The sequence below is a fragment of the Pecten maximus genome, unplaced genomic scaffold (genome assembly GCF_902652985.1).
Source record: "Pecten maximus unplaced genomic scaffold, xPecMax1.1, whole genome shotgun sequence".
NCBI lineage: Eukaryota > Metazoa > Mollusca > Bivalvia > Pectinida > Pectinidae > Pecten > Pecten maximus.
In genome coordinates this window covers 58,758-79,888 of record NW_022979549.1, presented here as the reverse complement: position 1 = coordinate 79,888, position 21,131 = coordinate 58,758, and the positions used below count along the sequence as shown (strand labels likewise).

Genomic DNA, 21,131 nt, shown 5'->3' with positions numbered 1-21,131 from the left:
CCTTGTGGAGACATTGATAAATTGTGACTATAATACATATTTGTTGCTTGTCGATATACCTAGTGGTTCCAGTGTCGCCACCCGAACTCTCCTTTGAGATTGCGACTTAACCCGGATTCGACTAAGAGCAGAAAACACTTCCTCCAGAGCACCTGGTCTTATTCTCCTAATACTTTTTCAGGATCCTCCATGCAAATCTATAAATTTTGTCATTTCTGCCCTCGTTTAATTTATTTTTAGTTTGAATTATCGTTCTGTTATCATTTCGGTATTATTTGTCGTTATTGCATAAAGGATGTCTAAATAAAAGGTGTTAAGACAGCAAATCTACATGTTTCTTTATATTTGGCCCCAGTTTAATTTATTTTTAGTTTGGGATTATGGTTCAGTTATCATTTCGGTATTCTTTGTGGTTTTTTAAAAAGGATGTCTATAAAGGAATTAAGAGTGTATAAACCATTAATATATATACAGAGTACATATAATTATCTAAATAAGATAAAAGTGTAAGAAATTACTGATGGTTAATTAACAAAATCAACACTATACAGTATTTCACATTTAATCTATACTTCATGATTAAGTGTATACATCATATTCTATCTACACAAAATACATTTCCATATCGTTAGCAAAATATTTACATGAAAGGTAAAATATACATGAGTTTCGTTACCTTTACAGACTACACAAGAGATAACTAACGGTTGGTGTTGTGTAACCTGAAGACAAGTAGCATTACTGTCAAAGTAATGTAATAATGCACTATTGTAGTCAATACACATAAAGGGAGAGCACTAAGGAATAAAGACAAAAAAGTCTTAGAAAAAAACTGACACATTCAAAAGAGATTAGAGAAAACAAACACAAAAATGACAAATTTGGAAATGAAAACAAAGATATCAACAAAAACAGACAATGTGAAAGTTAATAAATATCCAGAATTCAAATTTATAAAGATCAATTGAAACAATTTTCATCCATATTTACATTTTAAAATTTTGTTGTAGGTGTATATACTACAAATAAAAATTTATAGGTATTTTCTGTACATTATATAAATTCATTAAGTAACACTGTATATAGCAACTGTCTGCCATATAAACAATCATCACCAATCTAGACCAGCTAAAACCAACATCTCATCTAAAATTATCTTGTAAATATACAGAAAATTAATTTTAACTTTAAAAATCTTCAACGATTTTCAATAAAAAATTTTTAGATCGTTTTACCTAAAATGATCTCATAAATTACAGAAAAAACCTGATATCTCTTAAGAGTTTTCAATCATTAACATAAAAAGTTTAATATATCATTCATATCTAAATAGTTCAAATTATAATTACAATTCATTGCATAAATACAAACAAGTAAATATGTAACAGAGGGTACCGATATCAATGGTATTCAAAGTAGCATCTCTCCAAATTAAAATCTAATTTTAAAGTGTATGTATCTTTCATTTGAAATTTTGCAGCTCTACTACAGGTATACCTGGTAAGTAATTTTTATGTGTTTGGCTGCCTTGACACTTCATGAACTCAATTAATATTAAATGGTGCTGTACAGTTGCGAGATGTACAGCTTATTGCTGCCTTAGTATATTGAGAACAGAAGGAGGATATGGTTCAACGATTGTGCTTTAAGAATTATTTCATATACAGTGTATTGCATGATTTCCTGATTTCTTCAGCAGATCTTATTTAAACATCAATGGAGAGTTACTACCCATACACATTACATACATCATACAATGGAAAATGGGACATATTCAATTTCATGTAAAGACCATGATTGTGAAAACCTACATACACAACAGAATCTAAGATGTATAATAATCAAATAGCAAAATTATTGTGAATTTCCAAAAAATAAATGATTTTCATCGTGATGTGAATACATTTTTTTTGTGTCCAGCACATCTCAAGAAGGAAAGAAAAATAAACTTTTAACAAATGAAGGGTGCATGGTGATAACACACCTTTTAGTAAAATAGAGGAAAGAATTTTATAGGAGAAAACATGTTGGCTTATAATATCCATTCTGTAGCTTACTTCAAATTAAATTTATGCATTGTTTAAAAATATACCATATTAAGGGTAAACTTGCTTACAAGGAGGTCCTGGGGAGATTGAAAAAATTCCTTTGTTTTTCATTGTAACTGATCAAAATTTGTATATTAGAAAACAATATATATTACATGGTAGTACTCGGTAGTTCAGTGTAAACAGAATTTATCATAGTTAACATACAATAACATATCAACATTTCAAACATAGCACTTCATATTTGGTGGCCACAGGTAACAGAGGTCACCTATGTATCGACAATATCATGGTAAAGATGAAACGAGATATGAGGAAAATAATTGAATCTACGATAAATGATGATCATAATTATGACATACTTTTATATACAAATTCACAAACACACACACATATACATATATACCTACATATAAACAAGAAATGCATTATTAAATTTTCACCTGTACGATACATAAAGAGTTGTCTACTAATTTTACTGAACAGAACTGCTGCCATAAGATTTGTACAAGTAATAAAAATATCAATCTACACCTCATAATATACATGAGAATTGAAACTTTTACCACAAGAAATTACAACTTTCAAAATCTAAATCCATCCCCATGATCATTACTTCCACAACACCAAAAACTTCAAACAACAAAAATATATCTTAAAATAATTTTGATTTTAAAAGGTCAAAAAGAGCCTTTAATTAACAGATAAAAAATATTTCGAAAATATTCTGAATGTCAATGGCTTGAATGAATCTTAGCTGTCTTTGTGATGGGAAATACATTAAGAAAGTTATACAGTATATTTAATAGATAAAAATTGCATCATGTAACAACGATGAGAATCACAGACATACCATAAGCTATCATTCGTATCACATTTATAACCAATGAATTGATGAGCAAACTCTCTCCTCCAGAACCTTTCCACACTCGACTCTTATACAATTCCAAGGATATACAGTAAAACACGGTTATAATGAATCCCAGGGGACCAACTGAATCAGTTCGTTATATCGATAGTTCGTATTACGTGTATTACGAATTTTATTGTTTTTTCCTAAAAACTTCGCTATATCAGAGACCTATATAGGTATCTGGCTGTATGAAAATATTAAGATAAAATTACAAGCAAGTACAAATTAAAAGCGATTCAATTATTTTAAGTCGGTTATAATTTTCTGCCGAAACTTTTCGTGCCAGGCAAGTGTGTACAAAGTATTAAAAGGATTTGACGTATCATTCAGAAAATTGCTTATCTCGTGTAAATAATCACTCGCCGTAGCACCACTGATTACGGAATGTCCCTCCTCTGTCTCTATTTTCTCCTCGTCCTACTGTCCAAAACGTTCTCAATACTGACGAAATCGGTCGTGGTGACCTTTACCCCGGAAGTCTTGTTTTCACTAGCTCTTAATCGCTTGATGACAAAGCCATTGCGAAACAATGTACTGTACACTAATTAGACATCTAAGAATGGATTAACAACTTGGCATAAACATCGACAAAACAACTCACTTTATTCAGAAGACATCGAAAACATAACTCACCGATTCAATAGCCGTATAAACCTATAAACCCTGAAACATGCCCTCGGGTGACTATCGATAACACGGTCATGATCACCAGGGCATGACTCCGACTTCGGAGATGGGTTCGTACTAGAGTGTTAAAATAACATGGAATTTCAGCCGATGGGACCGCTAAATTGGTTCGTTATAGACAATATTTCGCTATGTGAAATTCGCAATATAATTACAGAATTACATAGAAGTAAGAGGGCGAATAGCTGGGGAATCGGGATCAGTTCGCAATATCCATAAAATTGCTATAAGCGTGTTCGTACTAAACGTGTTTTACTGTATTGAGCTAGATTTAGTATCCTAATATTGAAGAAACAACATTCATACCAGTTTCACACAAAAAAGAGATCACGCTCGCACACATCCAGTCATTTGTTGAATCTGTAATAAAAGTTGTTTAAACCTTTTCCTTTTCAAAAAGAGCTGTCATCTTTGCCAGTTGCTTCTCTAACATTTCAGCTTTTGCCCTCTCTGCCTTAGCATTTGCCCTCTCTGCTTCAGCTTTTGCCCTCTCATCATCCTTCTCTTTCTTTAGTATGGCCTCCCTGTTCAAAGCCTCCAGTTTCTCCTCCTCTGCCCTCATCTTCTCCTCCTCTGCCCTCATCTTCTCCTCCTCTGTTCTGTTGGCTCTTGTTTTCTCTAAATCAACCTGTTCCATTAAGTGTTCTGAAAGGAGAAAACAAAAATAGAATGATCAAAACAAAATGATACATTTTTCTTATATGAACTTGATGCATACACATGTATATTTCATTAAAAATTACTTTTTATCTGATTCTTGTATCTATCTTTTTGTTACTCTGAAGGATAATAAATTATTGTAATGATAAAGATCAATACAGTGATCCCCCCTCTTTACGACCACTCTCACCAGCGACCACTCTTTGTATGTGTCCATTTTTCTTGATCACCGATTCAATGATAAATCTCCGAATGACCATCCGTCTTACCTGACCAACAAATGCTTAATCGTACCCTAAAAACACGATATAGTTTCCCTCTGGGAAGTGACCATGCTTTGTTTACATGATTTCAGCAAGCTGAAAGTCTCTTTCTATTTTTTTTTGTATGATGCCCTACAAACTTAGATATTAAATCAGACCCCATTTGACACTGAAATCAGATAAAATAAGTAGTTATAACTCTAAACATGATGACAATAGTGTGTGCTTACAGTTTAGGTATTTTGTATTTCGTTTACACAGTTAAATATAATTGATTCATACTAAGCTAATATCCATTTGCTATGAACGAAACATACTGCATTGTTCCACTGCTTCAAATATGGTACAGTATGTACATATATGTATACTGTATTATATTTTTTTTTACACATATTGATTGAATATATCAATGACATTAATTTCATTAAACAATCCTGTTATTCAATGTACAGGTATGGTTAAAAATACATGTATTGGCTCTCTTGACACCAGTCCTCTTGGGAAAGACCTCTCATATTATAAGACCACCTATAGCTAATGTCAGTCCCATGGGTGGTTCTATCAGAGAGGGACCATTGTATACAGGCAGATATAAGATCAACAGTTCCCCAAATTACACACACAAAAATGCCATCATGTCTATTGTTTATGATTAAAATAAAACCTAATACAGTACTCTATAGGTTCTAGTGGTAAACTTGTTGTTTATGTTTAAAGCATTGTGCTTATTTCCTGTTTAAAATGTATATTTCTATAACATATATTACAGATGCACAAGCTCACTAACCTGCAACAATTTGATGCTTTTCTAAAGTCAAAACACACTACAATATCTACACTTACATGTTATGACAGTTACAAAGTATTCAAAACTACTGTATTCGCTGTGTTGTGACATTGGTACACATCCTTGGTAATATTTAGTTTGGGATTATTTTATGTCCAATATATAAACAACATAACAATTCAGTGACTAACAGTCCCCAACTGGATGTAGGTCAAAGGTCAAAATGTAGGACAGAGTGACCTACTTTTGATACATATGACACACTGCCTCACCCAGGTTACTGTTACACAGTTTTCTTTGATGTAGGTCCCCCACTGGATATAGGTCAAATTGTAGGTCAGTCTGACCTACCTTTTCATACATGATACACTCCTTCACCTAGGAGAATTGATGTCCTAGGTAGTAAGTACATGTTCTAGTAATAAGTTCCAGTGACAAGAAGAGTATGAAACACCAACTGGTAGGGCCCAGTCAAGCCATAGTAGAGAAGGACGGAAGGAGGTCTGATCACAATACAAACCAATCCCCTCACCTTGCCAGTTTCCCATGGGAGACTATTGGCTTGCTAATGCTATTGTAATAGTCACTTGAAAATACATGTAAATATATGTACATAGAATGTCTATACATTTAATGTCGTTATCATATATAACCCTAGGCCTACTGACCATTAAGAACTTGATGTACTGTTATGTCAAGATGCCTGGATCGACGGACCATATAAATATAGTTATGGTACTGTACACTGTTTTGGTGAGGAGACGATCTGAGGATAACACTAACCTATGCCAGTACCTTTGATACGGTTCCATTCTAACTCAAACTCTTCCTGGGTCGGTTCACTGTGATCTGAAAGTAAACAAATTACATAATAAGTAAATATATCTAATCAGAAATGTATAATCTGGCAATCTATGATTAAAATAGAGTTGCCTTGAGAAGATTCTGTCAAGAAATAAAGGAAAAGGGGCATAACTTGACTCTACAGCAACTTTGAAGTTGATTGAGGTCATTTCTACAGATACTATGCTGATTACCTCTTCATTCAAATATCATAGTAAGCTAGGTTTATTCATTTTAATAAATTTTCTAGTCCTTCATTCCAGCATTCTATTGGCCTAATATCAGGTCTATGAAGCTCTTGGCTATCGCAAAATTATTGTTTACAGATTTAATCCGATTTCACCCCTGTGACGTTGAATGTAGGTCAAGGTCATTTATTTGAACAAAATTGGTAGCCCTTCACTCCAGCATGCTAAAAGCCTAATATCAAGTCCCTGGGCCTCTTGGTTATAAAGGAGAAGTCAATTGAAGATTATATTATAGCCTATTTGAACAATGTGACCTTTAGTGACCTTGAATGAAGGTCATTTATTTGAACAAACTTTGTAGCCCTTTACCCTAGCATGCTACAATCCCAATACCAAGTCCCTGGGCCTCTTGGTTATTGAGGAGAAGTCTTTTGAAGATTATAGCCTATTTGACCCCTGTGACATTGAATGTAGGTCAAGGTCATTTATTTGAACAAACTTGGTAGCCCTTCACTTAAGCATGCTACAACCCAATATCAAGTCCCTTGGCCTCTTGGTTATTGAGAAGAAGTTGTTGAAATGAAAAAGTTGATGCCGGACGGCCGGACAGATGGACGGCCGGACGCCGCACCACGGCATAAGCTCACTTGCCCTTGGGGCAGGTGAGCTAAAAACCACTGACCTACTACAGTACTATAGTATACGGTCAGTACCAGGCAACTGCCCCATGTGAGTTTCGAACTCACAACCCAGAGATGGAGGGCTTTTTATAATCAGTGATAAAGTGTCGGGTGGTATGGGCAAAAGTTAAACATCCCTACATTTGAATCAAAGGACACGAAACTCTAATTTCCAGTAGTTAACCAGGAAATTTCTAATTGTGTTTCTTTTTCCTTAGATGATTACTTACACTTAGCATAACAGTGGCGGAGGACAAGTTTGATATCTGCAGAGAATGCAAACTTTCCTGTCCCGATGTACACATTCAACAAAGCATTCTCCATAGGTACCAGGGTGTTCAACAGGCCCATGAAGGTTATCTCCTCATCTGGAATAATAATATATATAAAAAATATTTACTATACACTGTATACTGTACGTATGTATTTACATCCAATTTTCCAATTTTAAATGTCATATAGATATAAATAGAACATGAGTGAAAAATTAATTACAAGGCATTGCAGACAATATGAATCCCCTCAATGTAAATCTATTTATAGAAATATTAACAGTGATCAAATTTTTATCCCACGTATAGGTAGTTAAAACACACACTAATACAACAGATGACTGTTGTGAAAAATGTATAAAAAAAAAATACTTTTGTACTAACAGTGAAATCAATTCTGACCCCAAGTAGGTTGAAATGAGAAATCATACAAGAAATGATTGATATAAGTAATTTATAGAAATGAAGTTTCAGGAAAATTGGATTATTAATGAAGTTGGTAGGCAATGGTACAGTGATGACATACACATTGAAATTAAGCTATTATAAGTGATCATGAATGCATAGCCGAATAAAATTTTGCTCATTTTTAAAGAAAAAGGGGCATAACTCTATTAGAACTGGTAATTCGGCAAAATCTTTGCATAGAATTAAACCTCATAGGGTCATCTAACTACATACCAAATTTTAGTAAAATCCATTGAAAACAAAGCAAATGCATAGCTGGACAAGCTAGTAACCATTTTTTACATAAAGGGGCATAACTCTGTAAAAAGGTTTTTTTTCCGGAAGGAGTCATTACTGGAGACACAACTTCATGCCATCCTTCAACTCTGTATAAGTTTCAAGAAAATCCATCAAAAACTAAGTGAATGCTAGCCGGACAAAATTATGACACATTTTGCATGAAAAAGGGGCATAACTCTGTTAAAAAGGGCTAAAGTGGCATAATTTGTTTAAAAGGACTACTTGCATTGGGGAAAATCACAACTCCATATGGTCTTTTAACTATGCACCAATTTTGTAAAAACTGAGGAAATGCATAACTGGACAAAATTATAACCATTTTTCAAATAAAGGGGCATAACTATGTAAAAAGCATTTTATCGGAAAAAGCATTTACTGGGGGAACAAGTGCATGCAGTCCTTCAACTGTGTAAAAAGTTTCAAGAAAATCCATTGAAAACAAAGCAAATGCATAGCCGGACAAGCTAGTAACCATTTTTTACATAAAGGGGCATAACTCTGTAAAAAGGGTTTTTTCAGAAGAAGCCCTTACTGGAGACACAACTTCATGCCATCCTTCAACTCTGTATAAAGTTTCAAGAAAATCCACAACAAACTAAGTGAATGCATAGCCGGACAAAATTATGACACATTTTGTATGAAAAAGGGGCATAATTCTGGTTAAAAATTTATATCAAATTTGAGTGAAATCCATAAAGAAATGAGCGAATGCATAAATTTTGTGACAGACGGACGGACAAGGTTATTCCAGTATACCCCCCCTAACTTCGTTGCGGGGGGTATAAATAGCTAGTGTCAATTGAAATCAACTTTCATTTCTTCATTGTATGGCAGATTTTGGAATTACAATGCATCTCAAGGATGCACAGATATAGCTAGACATTTAGCTTGGGAGTGCTTTATGTTTTTTCTGTGTTTAATTAAGATGCAGGAAACCTGAAAACCCTGAATAAGTGTGAAGTTTGATTTTTAAGACGATTGGATCATTAGTCAGTATACGTATAGCTACCGTATATATAGAAGAATCAATTTCGAAAATCTATTCATGATATAAAAGTGACTTCAATTTTGACCCCTGGTATCAGGTTGAAACATAAACATAAACTTGTAAAAGAGGTGATACTTTTGAGTAAGTGTAATAATTTTCAGGACAATCATCAGGTGATTAATGATCGATGCAATCTTATCAATCTCCACTCCTCTACGATACTCTACAGTGCACTGCAATACAGCATATATACATACATATATATAGAGGAGCAGAAAATACAAGTCAAATTTTAATTAGATTGATTAATGAAATCAGTAGATCTAGAGCAATGGATGTCATTTGGTTACATGTTTGCTTTAATAATATACCAGTAATCAGTCTCAAGATTTATTGGTAATTATTAGGGTTGGCAATTCAATGGTTAACCGGTTAACCGTTCATAACGTTACTATGTAACCGAATACAAATCTGGATAACCGGTTAATCATAAAAAAGTTTCTTGAATTTTCTCCCTAAAATCCCGATAGCATCCAACAAAGGAATGTATACAGGGCGTATATTAGTCTGGAAACTGAATGAAGACTATACTCGGTACTGAGAGTAACAATACAGTAATAAGTTGTTTTGAAAACTAACCATACACATTTTCCCCAGGCACCGGTTTTGTTTCAGTATTCAGTTTTTCTGGGAGGCATGACCCTAGATCTTTGCTTTTATTATTTTTCTTGGTACTAGAGACAAACAGTTAACTGACTATGTGATCTCCTTATCAAAATTAAAAAAAAAAATATCCTGATGAATTAGCTATAGCTGATTTTTTTACACCAGAATAAGATTCTAAAACAATATCATCATGAAATCATCTGAAATTTTGTAGATATAGGATTATATTTCGTTTGTCATCACAACATCCAGGAGACCCTTGGGAGTATGTTTTTGACTCCCTAAAATTAAGGACCTGACTCTTAGGATTGTCATGATGAAAGATTACTTTCTGTTGAAACACTTTGCTGTAGTTTTTAATTTGTTTTATTTACAAAAAAACAACGACTGTTGATTTGTGGCATAGTGATCGAGTATATATACATTACTATATGGAAACACGTTAAAATTACATTCTTTAACGAAACTAAATTAATCTTCAAAGAAACGTTCTTTATAATCCATAAATTGATGCATAAAATATTGAAAGGATATCTTATATTTAATTATTTAACAGTTCATAATTTGATCTGATTTGCCAACCATATTAATTATGCAATGCATGAGCACAACTGCTATATAATCATAAGGATAGAGAGGAACTTGCACATACATGTAGTCTGTAGACCTGAATTTGAGAATTACCATTATTGGTAGACAAAGCAGCCTTACCTACAATTACAAGTGTAGGGGAACCCATGAATGATCTAAGTATAAAGTTCCAGTGACAAGTACATGCTTAGCTATAGTTTAGTACTAGTGTAGGAGTTAGAGCCAGCTATGATCTTTTTCAAAGTAGGTCAAAGTTTAAAATGTAGGTCAGGGTGACACTCTGCTAGTTACCTAGTTAGGGTATTTCAATTTCAACAAATTTTATTGTACAAGATCTTATAATACAAAGGGATTTGACAACAGGCTTAGCCTATATCAGTCTTCTCCCACATACATATGTAAATGACATTTTGATAATATAATATTGATAGCATTTTTCTAGACAACTTGAACAATAGAGCTATATAATTAGGGTTATTTATAACATTTGAACATACACTCATACACTCATACACACACCATTGTAATAGTTTAAGTAGTTTTTCATAGTTTAATGGAATAATTTCTAGTTGAAAAGTATCAAAAGTTCAGGAAATATTTTTATTTATATATATAAAAAATAGATAATTATACAAAATTTTGTAGAGCAAAAGCGCTTCACCTACCTGACATTGAGAAAGATGAGTATTTTATTGAACAATGATAATAATATACATACATATTAATGAAATATTATATAATTAATTGATTCAATGAGAATTAAAACTTCTCGAATTAGTTATAAATCTTTCTACATTACTTAAAACAAATTTGTTAAGATCAAGTGAAAGTTCATAGTTACCACATGTTAGTAAGTTAATATCTATAAAACCAACTTGTATAAATATGTCATGTATAAAGTGCCTTATATGGTTGTAATTTGGACAATAGAAGAAGTAATGGTCTAGATCCTCAGAGTAATAACCACAGGAACAGGCTGAATTTGGAATTAGATGATCTATTAATCTGTGATAATTTAAGTTGCTAGCAGAGTTTCTTAATTGGCAAAGAGTGATATTTAATTTTCTAGGTGAGCAAAGTTTAAATAAGTGAGTAGTATCAGTGTTTAAAGGCCTATTTCTATTCAATTTAGATTTAAAAATATTCAGTGAAGGAGCACTAGTTAAGTCTGTTTCAAGGGAGTTCCAAATTTTCATGACATCAATGAAGTAGCTGTTATCATACATTGACAAGTTTGTTCTGCATCGAGGAATATTAAAGAATCTATGATTTCTAAGGTTATGATGTGGAGCATTATTATTAATATAGGGTCTAACAATATCAAATAAATATTCAGGAGTCATTTTGTTCAATATTTTATACATTAGGATAAGTTTATGTTTGCGACGTCTTTCAATAAGTGGTTCTAAATTAGTTTCATTGTAAAGTTTATGATGAGATGTTCCACTTCTTAACCCAGTTATTATTTTCATTGCTTCAATTTGAATTGATTCAAGTAATTTCGACTCTGCAGTAGTACAATTATCCCAAACAGTATCTGAATATTCTAAAATTGGTCTAACATATGAACAATATAGTGTAATTAATGAGTTCCTATCAATTTTATGTTTGAGCATTCTTAAAATGTTTAATCTTTTATAACCTTTTTCATAAATATCTTGAATATGATTGCTCCATGTGCCTTTAGAATTTAATGTGACTCCTAGATGTTTATGTATATCTTTCTCATTCAGAGGCTGATTATCAAAAATAAGTGTTGGATGATTTCTGTTTTTTTTTTGTTACAGTTAATTATGCTATAGTTTTATTTGGGTTGAAGATTATTTTCCATTGGCTAGCCCAGTTGTTGATAGATTCTAAATCCTCATTTAATTCCATACATGGAGTTACCAAGTCATCATCTACAATAACATATAAAGAAGTGTCATCAGCAAATAGCTTTATATTGGTACATACTTCATTAGTTAGATCATTAATAAAGAGTAAAAACAGAAAAGGTCCAAGAATTGATCCTTGAGGGACTCCAGAATTTACATTTTTAAAACTAGATGAATAACCATCATATACAACTCGTTGTCTTCTATTTGAGAGATAATTTTCAAACCAGTTATAGAGATTACCTTTTATGCCATATTTTTTTAATTTATATAATAATCCTTTATGCCAGACTCTGTCAAAGGCTTTGCTAATGTCACAGAAAACAAGTCTTATATCTTTCCCTTCATCTAAAGTTTTTGAAATTGTATTATATACTGTGAGTAACTGATTAATAGTAGAATCATTTTTCTGGAAGCCAGATTGGTGAACACTAATTATATGATGTTTGTTTACATGATTGTACACATATTTGAAAATAATTTTTTCAAGTATTTTAATAAAACAAGGTGTAATTGCAATGGGTCTATAGTTACTAGGATCATCAGTGTTTCCTTTACCTTTATATAAGGCATTTACATTTGAAGATTTCCATGCAAGTGGAATCTTACCAAGGTCTATAGTTTTTTGAAAAAGAATTTTTAAAGGTTTGACAAGTGAGGGTAAAAGATTCTTTACAATTTTAGGTGATAAATTATCAGGTCCTGGTGGTTTATTCTCCTTGATTATTTTAATTTGGTCTATGATATCTTGTTCAGTGATTTCTATATTATTAAAATCCAAGTGACTAAGGGGAGGTAATTCATCAACAATATCATCAGGATCTTCATCAACTGCATTAGATATGGAAGTAAAAAAATTATTGAGAGCCTCAGCCTTATCAAGAGGATGTAATAATGTATTACCATTAACTGTGAGGGGATTTGAGGTAGATTTATTATTTAGATCACTTATTGATTTGGCTATTTGCCACCATTTTCTAGGAGGAGTATTTTTATCTAATAGAGAATTTTGCATCTTTGTTAAATAATTAGATTTTGCTTCCCGGATTAACTCAATAACTTCATTACGAGAATTTCTGAACTTAAGCCAATCGCTTTCCTTGTTAGTGTTTCTAGCTATTTTATGAACTCTATTTTTCTTTCTTAATCTATTTCTAATTATACTATTCATCCAAGGTTTGTCATTTGGGCGTAATCTTATCTTTTTTGAAGGAATGTAAGTTTCAGCTAATGTTCTAATATTGTTTAATATTTTATCATTAATTACATCTACATCATTGTCATTTCCAATTATTGTTTCCCAATCTAAGGAAGAGAGATTAGCATTCATTAAGTCCCAATTTGCTTCATTATATTTATGGATAATTCTTTCAAAGGACCGTTCTTTAAATACTTTGAAACACAGATTAAGAACTATTGGACAATGATCACTGCATAAAGGTGGTAGAACTTCAGTATTCTGTATCATATTCAAGTTATTAACATAAAAGATATCAATACATGTTGAGGATGTACGAGTAATTCTGGTTGGTGATTGATTTACATTATCAAGTTGATATTTAGTAAGAATTCTAGAGATATAGGAGTTTGGTAGTATGTTAAGCATGTCTTGGTTAATGTCGCCGGTTATTATTAAATTGGTGTTTGTATTGGTAAGGTTGTCTAATAGATTATCAAATTTCTGCCAATATTCCACTAAAGTGTCAGGAGGTCTGTAAATACAGCAGAGTAGTATAGATTTATTGTTTGTTTTGATTTCTATAACTATATTTTCAATCTCATTAGATTCTAAGTTAGGCATTCTCTTGGTTAAAATATTATTTTTTGTGTAGATAATAACCCCACCACCTGGTCTACCTATTCTGTCACATCTAAATATGTTTGGGTGGAATTTAATTTGTAGATCTTTATTTTCAATTTCATCATTGAGATGCGATTCTGTTAAACATAGAATATCAATTTCAGAAAATTCAGTTTCAATCAAATCTAACTTGTTCCGTATTGACCGTACATTCAAATTAAGAATAGAAATATCATTAATGGTATATTTGGAGTCAGATAGTAAAGGTCCAGGATTAGGATGCACAGTTCCTGACATAATAATAATAATAAATTGTACAAGAGAACGGTACGATATATTCTTTAAAAAACATTGGTTTTTGATGGAATCAAACAAGATAAACTCATTCACACAACATTCATTCACGAAATTAAACAGAGATAATATACAATACATTTAGAACATTAGTATCTATAGGTTATATCATAAACTTATGCTAACCTATAATATCTAAATTAATACAAATATACCTACAAACAGAGCAAAGTAATAAAGAGATCTTCAGTCATAACATACCGACAATCCTTGTTTACAGAATACCGGAAATAAAGGGAGATCATTCTAGTTGGAGTTATACTTAGATGCATAGTGCTTTGTCAGCTTGATATTAAGAGTCACTCAGTTACGGTATTATTGAGAAGTCTGCGCATAAAAATTATACAACAGATAGTATTAAACAACAGTTGTTTCAATAATCAATATAAGAAGAAAATTAATTCAATAAATTAATTGGAACTAAGTTCATACAAAGTTATAATCTGTTAATAACAAAAAAGAAGATGACTGTCAAATAAAGCTAACATACAAAGAGATATTCAATAATAACATACCGACAATTCTTGTTTACAGAATACCGGAAATAAAGGGAGATCATTCTAGTTAGGGTATACGTACATGTAGCCCATGACCTAACTACCCAGAATGTAATATATAGTGTAGAAGATAGAGCATGAAAAGATAAGGACAGAATGGATGGAAGAATGAATGGACAGACACAATGCAAAACTATTGTCCACATGTACAGGATCCCTGTTTCCATCCCACAGGAGCTGGGGGGAACTATATAATTAATCTCTTTAAGGGTGAAACAGTGCCGGGAACCCTGATTTAAACACAAATCTAAACTGTATGATATCACATAAAAAACTAATTAAGACATATATGTCATCTATAATAATTACATGTACTTGCATTGATCATAATGAGGTCATCTCAACAATTAATGCATATACAGTGCATTCTGCTTAATCGGGTTGCCTATTTGCGGGGACTTTTTACCCGATTAACCGACTTATGCAATAAGCCGAAATGCACATCGCCATCTTGGATTTCGGTCGATTTTGGATGAAAATATTTGCATTATTATTGTTAATAAACGGTGTTTTTGTTTGTGCTTTTACTGATGTCAAATTGTCAGATTACTGTTACCAGAGACATATATACAGAGAGATTGGCAGCTCTCTATTTGCCCTTGTGTTTACATAGTGGCCCCTGGCCTTCCCACAATCCTTTGCGGTCGCTCGGTTCAGTCTTCACTAGACGCCATATTGGAGAAAACTTGAAAACCAGACACATAATTATCGATAATTTCTATTTGAAATAATCACCAAGATCCAATTATGTGCTTTAATTTTATTAATATCAAAGTGCAGAAGTGTCATCAATATGAAATATATCACAATTTGCTGTCCAAGTGTTTGTATTTTGAGTATGAAAGTCAAGCACAACGCAGGAAAGATCGGCGGGAATCTCCAATTTTCGAAAAGTCCCTATGGGGTTTTCGAGAATACGGATAAATGACAAACAGTGTGCATGATAATCAAGACCACATTCCATAAGTATGATAGTTTTTGGTTAATGTGGTAACTTTTGTAGTGGCCAAAATAAAACGATGTGCTTTTTGTGTGCGTTTAAAATTGACGATGTTTTGGTCTGACGTAATGGCGGCTTAATTACAAACTTGGACATGTCGAATAGGACCCAATGGATTTTCGAAAATACGGATAAATGACAACAATATGCATGATCAATAAGACTATATCCCATAAGTATGATAGTTTTTGGTTAATGTGGTAACTTTTGTAGTGGCCAAAATAAAACGATGTGCTTTTTGTGTGCGTTTAAAATTGACGATGTTTTGGTCTGACGTAATGGCGGCTTAATTACAAACTTGGACATGTCGAATAGGACCCAATGGATTTTCGAAAATACGGATAAATGACAACAATATGCATGATCAAGAAGACTATATCCCATAAGTTTGATAGTTTTTGGTTAATGTGGTAATTTTTGTAGTGGCCAAAATAAAACGATGTGCTTCTGTGTGTATTTAAAATGACGATGTTTTGGTCTGACGTAATGGCGGATTAACCAGAACATGTCGAATAAGTTCCAATACTACGATACACACATGCGCATAACCCGATTTACCTGCGCTCGCGTGTGTTTGATAGGAGACAGGACGCTCTCGATAAGGGATATGCTTGAGTGGTCACGAATAAAGGGAGCCACTATGTGTACGGGGAAATAGCGATGTTACTAATCTCTCTGTATATATGTCTCTGCTGTTACTAATTGTATAAAAATGTGTGTATTAAAATAACAAAACCTTAATGATTTTCTTATTCGCGGCACAGTACAATCGTAGCACCTCAAATCGGGGGTCATACATCCCTGTTTCATCCACGCATTCCTAATTTGAAATACGATCTAAGGACTCGCCGACAATTACAGCAGCTAAAATCATTTCTGTTTATCATGGAGGCATTCTTATGTTCGCTTTGAAGTTTAAAATATTCCATATTATTTCCAATTGCCAAAGCACAGAGATCGGTGAAACCAAGTTTATTTAGGTCGTTTCCTGTGGTATAAATCTTGACAATGGCAGTCACTGATAAAACAACACGAAATCCGATGTAATGTTTTTTATTAACCAGTTCTAATCCTTACCAGAATAGGAATTAAAAGCTAACGTCGGGCGTCTGTCCTTTTACTGCTCGCTACTGTTTTTTAACTCACCTGTGTACCGGTGTCGTCACATTTTTTTTTGGCAAACCCCTCACTTTGGATTCGCCACATACGGTAACCGGTGATATCAATCGATCTAGCAATGTCAGACCCAGGTCAAAACCTATTGTTTTGGTTTCTGCTTCGAAGATTTTCATCCCAGAAGCAAAAGTTTAATTGTCTAGTCGCTTAATTATGCTTTTAAACCCCCATTACGTTTGCCTGCTGCTGACTCTAAAAATAACATTTAATTTTACCCACAACTCTTAGTCGACTTCCTGTTGAGGAAAAACCCCACGAGGCAGAATCAACAACATATATATCATGACAAAACCCCGACATAACATTACCATTTCAGGTAATATTTAACAGTTTTTTGACATTTTAACCATCTAAATTACACTATTTGTTGAAAAATGTCTAAAACTTAAAGAAATACGCGATGACTTACGTGATAATCGGAGCATTTTTATTTTTTTTGTCCCGATTGTTTATTCGAATAACCGAAAAATACGACTTTTCCAACCCTATTAAACAAATTTTTTTAACATGATTTAAGAGAAAATGGTTTTGGTTTTTGAAATTTTACCCAATTAAACGAAATACCTGATTAAGCGTTACCCGATTAACTGGAATGTACTGTATATGTATTTGGACGATAGGGGATCTGGAAAATTAGTTCTGTAAAGAGGAAATTCAGTTTTATGCTTTAAAAACACATTTTACAAGTAAAAACAGCAAATGGTTAATTAGGAAAGCAAATCTGGAGTATTTGGGAATATAATTGATATAAAAATGAGGGAAAATACAATATTGCAGTGAATTTAACAGCAGTCTGATCATCATGAGGGGGAAAATTGAACAAAATCCTGAGGGGAAACTACCCATAAATGTTAGTAAAAAATCTCTAGAGTTATATTTACCGTAACTAGTGAGATAAGAAATATTCATTTATACATAACTGGCCTGGGTGTGAGATACAGTTTCTCAAAATTTGGGGTAAGATTATTAACATTCACAACACAAAATTTGCCAAACACTTGCAACAGCATATAATTCATATCTCACCCTCAAGGTGATGAAAACCTTCATTTAATTTCACTAAATATGGTGCTGTTGATACTTAATACATCATAGTTATCAAATTCTTAATGACATCAGATTTTTGTATTATTCAATATACATACCCCTTTCACGAAGGATCTGCAGACCATTTACAATCTGAACATCAGTGAAATTCAGCTTCTCCTTCATCACCCGGACATGTGGCTTCACCATTTCTTGGCTGATCCAATCCTGTGCCTGATCCGAAGCTTCCACAACAGTATTCCATGGGAAGCACTGGTTTTCCATGAACAGGGCATCATGATTTTCGAAGGAAATCATCTCCTGATGAAAGTCGAACCGTGCTGAACAATTATTTTGAACCCATGGCTGTTTGTATATCAATACTCCTTTCTGAACGAACATGTAATGTAATCCAAGCTGATCCACAGACTTCCAGAAATCCACAATTTGTACCCGGGTGTTGCGTTTTTGATCATAGCTCATGTATGTATTAGAGAGGATAATCATATTACAGAGGATAATCATCAGCCTTGCATCGATACCAGTATTCTTTTCAGACATGTAGAACTCACAAAGTTCATCAAATGTTTCAATGCAATCTATGGGCAAAAGCTCCTCCAAGCTGATGAAAAAAGGTTTGTTGAATAATCCAGCTGCTGCCATTTTTATTCTATTGCTTGTATAATTCTGGATGCAAATTAAACAATCTGAAAGTATTATAAAATCATATAGAGAATTTGTAACTGCGTAAAAAGAAGTAAAGCCTGGTAATTATCATACATCAATTATCACCTCTATACAATGGTAATCATAAATAGATTTTTATATTATATGTACGACACACAAAACACCTTTATTATAATGGTAATGTATTTAGGCAGGACATCCCATTTAATTTATACTTCTTGGTAACCCTTGCTAAGTGAAGATCAGCTGATGACATACCGTATTTGACCTAATAAGGGCGCCTGCCCTAATAAGGGCGCCCCTACCTTTTTTCAAGGAAATAAATCTTTGACTGAGTGTCAAAATGGTGTTCAAAAGTAATAATTCATGTGAAATATTTTGCTACTTTATGTGTTCAATTTTCTTCAGCAAATTAAGTAACTGGAACACATGTTTTCGCCACATTTTGTGTATTCCTACAGGCTACAGATGACATGTCAGTGCAAAGAGCACCCAAAACTAAACATACATACAAATAATAACTTACCATCTTTATTTGAAGATAAAGTAAAGACTTCATTCGTGTTGATAAATAACTTTTGTTCAGAACAGAAAGCTAGTAAAAGACATTGTTAATCAATTATTTGGTCAAAGAAAACGATGTCTGATATGATCGGGGAAATCACCTGTTTCTATAAATAGAACACAAAAGAGTTCCATTTGAACATAAATGGTGGAACACACGTTCTCTGGTCTAAAGATCAGCTGGCATAGTTTACAAGTTTACAGGAGTATTCAAGTGATGTTTAAGCTTAATATATGATAATGAATAGATATCCTCATCTGGAATATTTTTATGACTTAATATTTTACCGTTTCCACAACCTTGGGTATTCTGCTATAAGGTATAGTCTGTTTCATAAAACTTCAGAATAACTAATCTTAATAAGGGCGCCCCCACTGTCAATTACCCGCGCCCTGCGCCCTTATTAGGTCAAATACGGTATATGGTATACTGTACATATCAGCTGTGCTATTGTCAAATACATGTTCATTATCTTTCTTGTTTACAATTTTAAATATCAAGTCTGAGATGTGTGTAAATGCACCACAAATTGGCACAATGAGATAGTAAGTTAATAAGTCAATGACGATGATATATATCTACATGAAAGTCTCGAGTCCTGTACTTATAGAATTGTGATGGTACTCGCAGAATTTTTGGAAGCGATACATTTTACATAACTTCGTGAGACTCATTGTTTTTGTAAAACAGTTGAATTTAAAAAAACGAATTCATGGATATATTTTTTGTAGGGCGCGACGATTTACCCAAAAACACCCAAAAACGCGACGATTTACCCAAAAACACCCAAAAACACCCCAAAACCACCCAAAAACACCTTAAATCTACCCAAAAACACCCTTATATGTCGAGATAAATGCATGGCAACATTAATTATGACATTTAAAAGGTCCTTCGCCAACCTGATTAGTGCTGATTTACGTTCTCCGTTCTGAAATTGTAAAATGTATATTCGGAGGGAGGTAACTCAACAAGCAAAGACTATATTTGACGCGACGATTTACCCAAAAACACCCCAAAACCACCCAAAAACACATTAAACCTACCCAAAAACACCCTTTAATGTCGAGCTAAATGCATGGCAAGATTAATTATGACATTTAAAAGATTCTTAGCCAACTTGATTAGTGCTGATTTCGGTTCCCAGTTCTGAAATTGAAACGAAGTATATTCGAAGGGAGGTAACTCTAACAAGCAAAGACTTCGAATTACCTCATGGAAGAATAAGAAAGAAAAACTAAGGATCCAGTTCTTGACATTTATTCAGAATACAATTAAATATATCACCACAACAATAATGATAATATAGCGTTTACAAATATACATTTAAACAATAATATATGCAACCTATAAAGAATGTGTCAATAAAGTCTGAATTACATCCGAACTTATTGAAATCATATGGACCGATACATTTAATTTATGAAGAGAACACTGTTTATAGCTAAAATAATGCAAGATTATCACATATCTGCATCGGAAATATGACAACGATACATATGAATCTACTAGATCATCTCCTTCCTTGGCAACTTTAAAAAAAAGTATATCCAGGTCTGATGAAGATAAATACCCAACATTTTATAATTTTGGTGACAGAAAGACAAATATTATCCATACTAAATTACGACATAGATGCAGTGCATTGAATTATGATTTGTTCCGTGTAAATCTCATAAATAGTCCAGATTGTAGTTGTGGAAATCGTTGCGAGAGTGCCTATCATTATTTCTTTGAATGTGAAAATTATGTAAA

The 21,131-nt window shown here is 33.0% G+C and overlaps 1 protein-coding gene across 2 annotated transcripts in view; it reads right to left on the bottom strand.

Annotated features, from left to right (window-relative positions):
* Positions 1 to 548: 548 nt before the first annotated feature.
* The window catches only part of LOC117318894, a 32,642-nt gene continuing 12,059 nt past the window's right edge, over positions 549 to 21,131 (bottom strand). Inside the window, exons 2-5 of one of the 2 annotated variants that reach the window (XM_033873821.1) lie at positions 18,244 to 18,831; positions 7,300 to 7,437; positions 6,142 to 6,207; positions 549 to 4,293 (exon numbers count right to left, since the gene is read on the bottom strand). In XM_033873821.1, coding sequence (XP_033729712.1) covers positions 4,025 to 4,293; positions 6,142 to 6,207; positions 7,300 to 7,437; positions 18,244 to 18,831 — 1,061 coding nt within the window. In that variant the 3' untranslated portion in view covers positions 549 to 4,024. The remainder of the gene's footprint in view (positions 4,294 to 6,141; positions 6,208 to 7,299; positions 7,438 to 18,243; positions 18,832 to 21,131) is intronic. The other variant, XM_033873822.1, reaches the window with a different exon arrangement.